The 10,217-nt window shown below is 55.4% G+C and overlaps 1 protein-coding gene across 1 annotated transcript; it reads left to right on the forward strand.

Moving 5' to 3' along the window:
• The first annotated feature begins 313 nt into the window (after positions 1 to 313).
• Positions 314 to 8,513, forward strand: Cbx2 (chromobox 2). The gene is made up of 5 exons (XM_006990279.4): positions 314 to 456; positions 534 to 577; positions 1,448 to 1,513; positions 4,006 to 4,111; positions 5,097 to 8,513. Exons 1-5 carry the CDS (start codon positions 385 to 387, stop codon positions 6,369 to 6,371), a joined length of 1,563 nt encoding a protein of 520 aa, XP_006990341.1. The 5' UTR covers positions 314 to 384; the 3' UTR covers positions 6,372 to 8,513.
• Positions 8,514 to 10,217: the final 1,704 nt, after the last annotated feature.

Below are 10,217 nucleotides of genomic sequence, written 5' to 3' on the forward strand. Positions count from 1 at the left end.
GGGGAGCAGCGTCCCTCGCTGGCGGGGGCAGGAAGCGCAGCGTGCTCCCCGCTTCGCCGCCCTCAGCCCAAACAATGGCTTTCCGCGGGGACATGCGATCCAGGGCGGCCGGACCCTAGGATCCTCGGAACACGCAGCCGCTCCACGCCGCGGAGAGAGCGCCCGACCCCACGGACTGGTCCTCGCCGCCGCCGCTACCGCCGCCGCCGCTGCCGCCGTGAACAATGCGCGCTCCGCCCCGCGCTCCCATTGGCCGGGCGGCTCGGAGGAGCGCTGCGCGGGCGACTGCGGCGCGCGTGCGCGGGGCGGGGCGCGGCGGGGGCGGCGCTTTGTGTGCGACTGTGGGCCGGGGTCTGCGGGGCGCGGGCCGCGGCGGGCGGCGGCATGGAGGAGCTGAGCAGCGTGGGCGAGCAGGTCTTCGCCGCCGAGTGCATTCTAAGCAAGCGGCTCCGCAAGGTGCGTGCGTCCCCGCCCGCCCCCCGCGCGCAGCCGGCGCTCTGCGCGGCTCACCGCTCGCTCTTCTCTCCCCGCAGGGCAAGCTGGAGTACCTGGTCAAGTGGCGCGGCTGGTCCTCCAAGTGAGTCCCCGGTGCGCGGCCGCCTTCCCGCGCGCGCCTCTCGGTCTGGGTGGGAACGGCGTGGGGACCTTAGCCTCTGGAGTCCCGGCGGGAAGTTCTGTGGCTCGGGATCCGGAGGACGCTGGCCGACCGGCGATGCCCTTTGTTTACGAGCCCACGGGGAGCGGGCAGGGAGGCCTCCCGCCCGGAGTCCCCCGGGCCCGGCCCTCCTCCGCGCCGCGCGCTTCTGGCGCCCATTTGTTGCATGCTCCCCCGCCCTGGAGCTGGCCGTGGCAGGCGCGGGACACGGCCCCCTCCCCTTGCCCAAGTTACCCCCGCTGTAACCTGAGATTCCTACTGGTAGGAGCCCCCCTTTCTCGCCCCCCCCCCGCGCGCTTGCATTCTTCTTAATGAGGGGAAGGGACCTGGCTTTCCCCGGAAGGGGCTTCTTATGTAGCTGCCCCGCAACCTTCCTTCCTGGACCCCATCCCCTCCCGATGCCCCCCTCAAACCCCGTTGCTCTGCCCGCGCCCTCCGTGGTGTCAGCCACATTGTTCTGTCTACTTCCCCAGCTCCCCCTCCCCTACCTGTGTTCCCTTCCCTCCCTGGCTCAGGGCCAGGCTCGGGGGATTCCCTCAGCAGCTTTGCTCTTTGTTGGGATTTGTTTTCTTCCCAGGCGCAGACTGTTGAGTCCCCTTGTGGCCTGCTGGGACTTGGGGCTTGAGGTGGCAGTTTGCCTGTGAGTTTGAGGCTGTGATGCTAACTTCAAGGGCTTCTGGGACCTCAGAGGACTGCCGTGCCACAGTGTCCCTTACCCCCGGCAGGACTGGGAGCGCTGTCCTGGCAGCCCAGTTGGATGCTGCTCACCAACCCTGCTCTTTGCTTTTCCAGACACAACAGCTGGGAGCCAGAAGAGAACATCTTGGACCCAAGGCTGCTCCTAGCCTTCCAGAAGAAGTGAGAACATTAACAGCACTCTGGAGGAGGGGAGAGTTGGGTGGAATTGGCTGGTGACACAGGGGCCTGGGGCTGTGGTGTGAGGCCCATAAGGAGCCTGTCCTCAGGCTTCCTTGGGTGGCTACAGAGGCAGAGCACTTTAAGCCCCACCCCCCAAGACAGCCAGACTTCCAAAATGAACGTTTGTGCAAAGACTGTAGTTTCTCTTGGCCTTTTCTATTGAGTAACATTTTGTCAGCACTAGTAGCAATTGGGGTTACAAGCTTGCCATAAAAAGTCGGCCTGTTCCTCCGACCCTGCCAGCGAGGGCCGTGGTGCAGGAGAAGGCCCAGAGGGGCCTGACACTCACAGTGCAGAGAGACGTGTGTGATGTTTTCCTTGGGCTGGGAAACAGCGCTGAAGCTGCAGGGCTTCTCTTGGATCTGCTTTTGTAGCTGTAGTTGACACTTCTGTTCTCAGGTGGGAGATGTTTGCGAAGACAGAGGAGTGAGTGGGATGGTGTCAGGGAGGATCACTGTCACCCCAGTGCAGAGGTCCAGGAACACGGCCCCACATGGGTGGCAGTCCAGACACCTTCCCGCTGCAGAAGCTGGCTCTGTCAATAGAGGCAGATGGATGGTTTGCTCAGAAGCCTCCCCAGCTGGGGTCAGTCTAGCCAGCCTGTTCTCTGGAAGCCCAGCCTGGGTTTCTCACTGTAACAGGACATTTTGCAGAAGGGGTCGGAAGGGGATAGGTTTAGCAGGGTGAGTGAATGAGTGAGTGTGCTTGCTGGTTTCCTTTAGAAATGGAGAGAGGCAGCATCACCTTCTATTAAATGCATAGCTTGGCCCTCTGAGCTCTGGAGGGATGTCTTGGCGCTTTCTCGGGGCTAGTATGCTTCTCTGCATTTGAGGTGGCATCCTTGGGCCAGGTGCTATCACACACACCTGCAGACCTGCTGCTAGAGAAGCTGACGTGGGGGAACCACTTGAGCAGTTGGAAACCAGCTTGGCCAATGCAGCAAGACCCTGTATCAAAAGGTGTCATCCTGAGGTGGGGACAGCCAATGAGGCAGCACATCCTTCACGTAGCTTTTGGTTTAGCTCCAACAAGAGTCAAAATACCCGAAAGATGCCATCATAGGACTAGTGTGTTTCACAACATGGGATATAAAATCAGGATGGTGTATGTTCTGTCTCTTTCCTGCATCCAGACACATCCCTCTGCACACTAGGAGCTGAAGGTTACCTTCTTGGTCAGGGAGGAACCGATGTGTATAAGGGAGGTCTGAGTCACCACATAGGTGATGATCTGTTGGGAGAGCCATGAGAGGGAGAGTTGGGGGAACCAAGGCTGCCCTAGCCTGGGGGGTTTCCTGGAGGTCTGATCCATTTCTTTATGAGATCACTTTCCAGGACTCCGAGGAGATGATTTTGGTACTTTATTTTGCATTTGTCTCTTTGCTTAGGGGAGGGGAGGCATGCATGTGCCATAGGCCTGAGTTATTCTCAAATTTTTTAACATTTTTTAATGATTTATTTATTCTTATTTTATGTGCATTGGTGTTTTGCCTGCGTGTATGTCTGTGTGAGGGTGTCAGATCTCCTGGAGCTGGAGTTAGAGACAGTTGTGAGCTGTCATGTGGGTGTTGGGAGTTGAATCTGGGACCTCTGGAAGAGCAGCCAGTGCTCTTAACCTCTGAGCCAGCGCTCCAGCCCCCTGTTGTCTATTTTCACCATGTGGGTTTCTGGGGATCAAACTCAGGTTGTCATGCTTAGCAGCATGTGCCTTTACCTGCCAAGCCAACTCACTGGGGTCTTTGTCACCAGGGGTCTTCTCTATGGGGTAGCCTGAAACCTGAGCTTCCATGAGAGGCTGACTTGGTGCTCTTGACTTCACAGCCTTAGCACTGGGTTACAGGGTACAGACTTTGGGGCTGGGCTGATGGGAACTAATATGAGCAGAATTCTAGAGGTATGAGGGATGCCGAAACGGGTGATACAAGTAAGCAAGTTAGCTAAGAGAAGCCTGGCAAGCATAAGCCACACTGGAGTCCTCAGCCCCTGGGCTAGCAGGTCATCCGAGGGTTTCTCGTGCTTAGTACATACTGGAGGGCAGTCTTTGTGAGAATGAGCAGGTTAGACCATATAGCCCCAAAGGCTGCTTTGGGTTATAAGAGCTAGGATTTATTTCCACGGAGGCTTCACCCACAGAAAGTTTTTTTTAATGGAAATAGGAAGGTCCCCAGCCTTGTTCTCCTGTCTTTAGCTTCATTTTAGCCAATTGTAAGTGAAATGGATTGACTGCAAAGATAGTTTGGACCAGCACTCCTGAGCTGGTATCTGGACCTCTGCCCGTGGCTCTCCGATAGGAGTGAGCTCTGCTGGAAGACTGATGATAAGCTTCTGCTAACTGGAGCCTCGGCAGTCCCTTGGGAGCTGAGGGTGGAGGCTGAGGCCGGAGAAGGGTTTGCAAGCAGGGCTTCTCAAAGCTGATTGGTGCTGTATCTCCAGGGAACATGAGAAGGAGGTACAGAACCGGAAGAGAGGCAAGAGGCCCAGGGGCAGGCCGAGGAAGCACACAGTCATGTCCTCCTGCAGCCGACGCGCTAAGCTCAAGGTGAGCGGCCACAGGCTTCGTGCTCTTCCCTTTGGTTCCCTACCCACCCATGCTGCTCTGGGCAGAGCTTCTGCAGGGAGCTGTTGAGGTAGGCAGGCCTCTTTCCTGTTGCCCCTTCAGGCGTCTCCAGTGGGTGGCACCAGCAGGCAGCAGAATGCATGCTCCTCCATCCTGGGGCCTCCTTAGGTGCTTCCTGTCTCAGCCCAAGTCCATTCTTCACTCTGTCCTCTGGGGTGGCAGCAAGCAGCAGGCTTGGGAGGTTGGCCCCACACCCTCTCGTCTTGAAGACTCCATCAGAGAAGCCAGTGTGCAGTAAGTGCCCGGGCTTGTGTCGGAGTTGTGGACCAGCTGGCCAAGGCCAGGATACCAGGCCATGCTGAGTGAACAGACGAGCAGGAAGTAGAGGCAGAAGCAGTGAGGCTATGCTAAGTCCCTCTCAAAATGTTGAACCTCCTTGCTGTGATGATAGAGAGTCCTCCACACACCAGGGGCCTGGGTATCTTTCCCTCTTGCCCTCCCGCATACTGTGAGAGTTCAGAAGTGGATAGGGAAGGGATTCTGTCCTTAGGCTCGGGTGTACCTTTGTTCATTCCTTGGACTTCACTCCCTAGACCTGTGGCCAAAGCAGAAGTGTGGGCCTACCCTGGTGCCACCATCTCCTCTCCTAGCAGGATGTCAGCCAGAGAGGCCCTGCTGGGGAAGCCTATGGTTTCATGGGATCGACGCCTGTCAGAACTAGAAGGACATTGGCATCATCTCCCTGGGAGATTCTGGGTCCATGGCCACATTAGTACCTAAAAGCAGAAGAGTCCATGTGGTACTAAGGATGCCAGGGGAGGCACAGCTGTGACCTCTGATTCTGCATCCTGCTGAGCAGGTTTCACCTCTTTGGACGAGCGTGGCCGCTCCTCCCTGGCTGCTGGGGCCTGGAGGACCCTGGTGCTGCTTGGACAGAGATTTGAGTCCCACCTACTTGTCTTTTCAGGAACCAGATGCTCCCTCCAAGTCCAAATCCAGCAGTTCTTCTTCTTCCTCCACATCTTCCTCCTCTTCCTCAGATGAAGAAGAAGATGACAGCGACCTGGACTCCAAGAGGGGCCCCCGGGGCCGTGAAACCCACCCAGTGCCTCAGAAGAAAGCCCAGATCCTGGTGGCCAAGCCAGAGCTGAAAGATCCCATTCGCAAGAAACGGGGACGCAAACCCCTGCCCCCAGAGCAGAAGGCGGCTAGGAGACCTGTAAACCTGGCCAAGGTGCTGAAGACCACCAGGAAGGACCTAGGGACCTCCGCCAGCAGGCTGCCCCCTCCACTCAGTGCTCCTGTGGCAGGCCTGGCAGCCCTGAAAGCCCATACCAAAGAGGCCTGCAGCGTCTCTGGCACCGTGGCGACCCCAGAGAACCTGGCCAGCCTGATGAAAGGCATGGCCGGGAGCCCCAGCCGCGGTGGCATCAGCTGGCAGAGCTCTATCGTACACTACATGAACCGCATGAGCCAGAGTCAGGCTCAGACTGCCAGCCGACTGGCACTCAAGGCCCAGACTGCCAACAAGTGCAGCCTGGGGCTGGACTTGAACGTGAGGACACAGAAAGGGGAGCTGGGGGTGGGCCCTCCGGGAAGTAAGGTCCTGAAGGCCTCTAGCAGTGGAGCTACAGAGCCGCAGAAAGGGAGCGGTTCAGGAGGCCAAGGTTCCCAGCTGGCCCCCACTCAGGAGCTGAGCCTTCAGGTCCTGGACTTGCAGAGTGTCAAGAATGGCGTACCTGGAATGGGCCTGCTCTCCCGCCACGCCACAGCCACCAAGGCCATTCCAGCCACCAACCCGGCCACGGGGAAAGGTCCTGGGGGTGGCCCCACGGGAGTTAACGTGACCAGCACACCCACAGACACCAGCAAAGGTGAAAAGCTGGCCTCCAAGGCCGCAGCCCTGCCCGCCCCTTCTGTCAAAAGGGACAGTGGTAAGTGCACAGCGGCCTCCAGTGGACAGGGGGGCCACACAGTCCCAGGAGAAGGCCGCAAGGCACCTGCACTGTCCGAGGTGAGCACGGGAGAGGAGAATAGTAGTTCTGACTCGGACCCCGACTCGTCCTCACTCCCCACCACTGGGCAGAACCTGTCGGTGTCTGTCCAGACCAACCAGGACTGGAAACCTACCCGCAGTCTCATCGAGCACGTCTTTGTTACAGATGTCACGGCCAACCTCATCACTGTCACAGTGAAGGAATCCCCCACCAGCGTGGGGTTCTTCAACCTGAGGCATTACTGAGACGTTGCCCAAGGCCAACCCACCTTCCCGTCTCTGGTTTTGCTTCGACGCCTGACCTGGGGGCCAGCTCTGCCCTGTCTGGAGACTTATGGCTGGGAACTGGTTTCTCTGGTGATTCTACCTCTCTGGGCCTCTACTCCACTCTGTCCTGTCGCCTCAGGAAATCCGGTTGGCCGCTGGCTCAAGGCTGCCTGCTTGAACAAAGCTTCTTCAGTACAAAGCCCTCCTTGGCCTATTGAGACCCTCCCCTCCCTTAGAAGCCCAACTACTATCAGGTGGATCTGGGGAGACGCATCATCTCCCCAACCCAGTGGTGGGAGAGAGAGAGAGAGCAGGCCGGACCTTCTCCCAAGCCCAACTGTGACAGGGCCTTTGTGGTCAAGTGGGGATTCCATCCTTGGCAAGTGAGGCTGAGGAATTATAAAAGGATAATTCACGAAGTTGGGTTCAGGGACCTTGCAGAAGTCTACAGAACCCTGTGTAACTCTTCAGAGTGTCTGTCCCTGGTGCAGTGTCATCTCTGGCCGCAACTGTGGCCCCAAAGTCCAGCCAGGGCCTGGAGGGTTTCATCCCAGCACTCAGATGTACTTCGATGCTACTGGGTTTGAAAACAGGAGTCCTGATGTCACTGCCGCCTCCTTCCTGCAAGCAGGCCCAAGCCCCAGTGAGAAGTGACCCTGTTCAGCCCTGGATCCAGACCTGCACCCCTGCTCAGGCCCAGTAGAGTGCACCCCTGTTCTGAGGGCTGACACCCAGAGAAGGCTGAAGTCGGGAGCTTGGAGTCCTGGGCAGGCAGTCTTCCCCACTACTCGGGAGTTTGATTACTAGGGCCAGATAAATCACCCTAGTAGCTCCAGGGCAGGAATGCAGGCACTTCGCAGGCCTGCCACCCTGATGCCTGTCTAGACTGGGTGTCTCTAGACTGTCACGCAAACATCTTAGTTGATTCTGGTGCAAAGCCCTGCTACTGAGTGGGCCATTCTTGGGTACCATTTCCCCAGACAATCCTCTCCCACGTTTGGGAGCTGTTGTTTCCTTCCTAGCTGAGAAGCAATGTCCCTGTGCCATTTATGTGGTGGGACAGTTTGACAGCCTGCCTGGCAGGGGGGCCCTAATTCCTCCCTCATCCTCAGGAGATAGTTCCAGTTCTGAGCCCCTTTCTAGATGCCTTCTCCCTGTCCCCCATCCCAGGTAGCTGTCTTAAAACTACCTTGTCAGATTGCTGGCCAATGTCAGGATTTCTTTCCTGGAATATCACCTTGGGACCATGACAATCTGGCCAGTAAGTCTGTGATGCCAAAAAGGGGGGTGGGGGTGGTATGGAACCCATGTTTCTACTTATGCCATTGACTGGTCAGCCGGCGCGTGTGGACTCTTCATTCCTGTTGCCTTGAAGGGAAGAGTCCCCTTCCAAAACCAGCCCAGACAGTGGGCTGTGGTGTCTGGGACCCGCCACACTTTCAAAGTGCCCCCACCCCCCAATAGCTCACCCCACACACCAAATAAGAGACGGTCTTTGTGTGACCAAACCGACCTCAACACTGTGCCTTTTGGGACAGCCCCATATCCATGGCTCCTGAGAGAGGCCCTGTGATGTGCTGCAGCCTCTGCATCCAGCACCAAGGGACCATGCTGCTGGCAGCAAGAGCTGCCACTGGAGAGAATCCAGGGCCAGGAAGTGGGTAGCAAGGGGGAAGAATTGCCTACTGGGCTGTGAGCCTCCCTCCCTGTCCTCAGCCAGGGTCCTTTGCTGCCTTACCCAAGGTTTGCAGCTTCTTTTGTACCAGACACGGCCTTACAGGCACCTCCATGCCTTTTGGGGATCGCTGAGCTGTTGGAGAAGTGACCATGTTTGGGGATCTAGGTTGACTGGCATTGTCCCTCCTGCCGGGTCTCCAAACCCCAGTTTGGTGCCTTTATTTTTACCAGTTATTTCAATCCCAAAGTTGAAATCTACAAATACCTTCCTCCCAGCCACTTTGCCTTCTTGTGGTGTGTTTCCTCCCGGTGCTGTGATCCCAGTGGTCTGTGTTACAAAGCATGTGTGTGGAGTGTGCCCACATGAGAACCCGCTGGAGAGGCACACCACATGCTCCGAGTTGAGTTCTCATGTTTACCAATAAATAAAAGTAGTTGCTTTTTTATGTTTTTTATTTGCTGCTACCACCCCCGTGAGAGAGAGAGAGTGTGTGTGTATGTATGTGTGTGTAGCTAGGCATCAGTTACACATCTGACAAGATTCTCGTCCTAAGGGTCCCAGATGTTGTGTGTCATATTTTCATACCAAATGGATATTTTTTCAAGATAGGGTCTCTTCTAGCCCAGGCTGGCCTTGAACTTCTGGCAGTCCCTCCTCAGTCTTCCTAGTGCTAAGATTACAGGCACCTTTTTGTCTACCTCTGCACCTGGTAGGGAAAGTGGCCTGTCTTCTTCCTCCAGAGTATTGGTTTAAAAGGAAAAATCTTTGGTACCAAAAACTGTCCCTTTTTGGGTATACTCCAAATTCCGACCTTGATTAGAGAGCACTGGTCCTGAGGTTTTGTCAGGAAGGAAACGTTGAACTCTGAGCCAATGTCAGTCATTAGCTTGGTTTCTTTAGCTCATGGTTTATGTATGCCCCTTTAAACAGGAGCTGTTTGCTTTCCTAGGGAGTGAGCAAGGGACCCTGGGAAAAATCTGTGTTGGAACAGAACAGTACAGCTGCTAAGGAAATGCCTGCCTCAGGAAGTCCCTCATGGTCTGGGGTGGGGTTAGAGTAAGGCAGGGTGGTTCCTATAGCTCTCTTTACCCAGATGCATCTCACAGTTCCAGAAGTTTCTAGTGACACTAGCCTAGATTATAGGACTTTAGACTGATGTTAATTTATTTTGCTGGGGAAAGACAGTAAATGTAGGAAAATTCTTGTCTTTTTGCTGCCCTTAGTATCAATAAATATTTTTTTAAACTTTTGGCTTGGTGTACATTGTAAGTAATGCATATAAACAAAATAGTCTTTACTTCCCCTTTCATGGGGCAAAACGCCCATCTGGACATGGACATAGCTGTAGCATTGGAGGGGGAAAAATGGAAATGGCTTAGCCACTCAGAGGTGGGAAGGGATAAAAAGACACCTTTGCAAGGAAGGGACATGGTTTTAAGAGCAAATACCTATACCAGTGATGAGTGGGAGGAGGCATGTGGAGTGTCCCATGATGAAGGGTGCTACCAGTATGTAGTGCGCAGAGACCAAGGGTGCCACACAAAGTAGTCACTATAAAAAGTCCAGAACATCCAAGGAGCTAAGTTTGAGAAAGCCTGGTTTAATGGGAAAGATTATATATAATTTTTGCCCACTAAACATTACTGGGCAAAAGGAATGTTACAGGCCTCCAGCCAGTACAGAAAGCTGCCGTGATACACTCAAACCAACATCCTCACCTCCACCGTTCCCAATGAGGCGGGTTGGGAAGCTATTAGGAAGAGCAGGGAGCTTTGAGCCAGGGGCCACTTGGGCTCCTGATTCCAACTAATGAGAAGGAAGATGCACTCAGTACATAACCTTCCCTAGTCCAGGACTTACATTCCTCTCTTAGGCATGAATTTATCAGAAATTCCTCTGGCCTCCCAGGAGAATAGCGTTTCCTTTGAAGTGTAAGGAAGATGGACCTGCAGACCCACCACTGGCAGAAAGGCTAGTTGGGACTAAGGTTCTCTCTACAGACAAACACAAAACTTGCTGGAGAACGGCCATCATGTGTGACACCCAATTCTTGATTCTTGCAAAGCAGGCGCCTGGCAATTTGATTTCTCTTTGGTTGTCTTCAGTGCCTGTTTCGTCTGGAGAAGGTGGATGGGGCAGTTGGATCC

The sequence above is a fragment of the Peromyscus maniculatus genome, chromosome 8, assembly GCF_049852395.1.
Source record: "Peromyscus maniculatus bairdii isolate BWxNUB_F1_BW_parent chromosome 8, HU_Pman_BW_mat_3.1, whole genome shotgun sequence".
In the NCBI taxonomy this organism is placed as follows: domain Eukaryota; kingdom Metazoa; phylum Chordata; class Mammalia; order Rodentia; family Cricetidae; genus Peromyscus; species Peromyscus maniculatus.

Excerpts from the sequence above, each read along its gene's own strand:
- Cbx2 (XM_006990279.4), top strand. The coding sequence starts at position 385 with ATGGAGGAGCTGAGCAGCGTGGGCGAGCAGGTCTTCGCCGCCGAGTGC. Across the intron at positions 457-533 it reads TAAGCAAGCGGCTCCGCAAG|GGCAAGCTGGAGTACCTGGT; the intron begins GTGCGTGCGTCC and ends CTCTCCCCGCAG. Across the intron at positions 4,112-5,096 it reads GCCGACGCGCTAAGCTCAAG|GAACCAGATGCTCCCTCCAA; the intron begins GTGAGCGGCCAC and ends TTGTCTTTTCAG.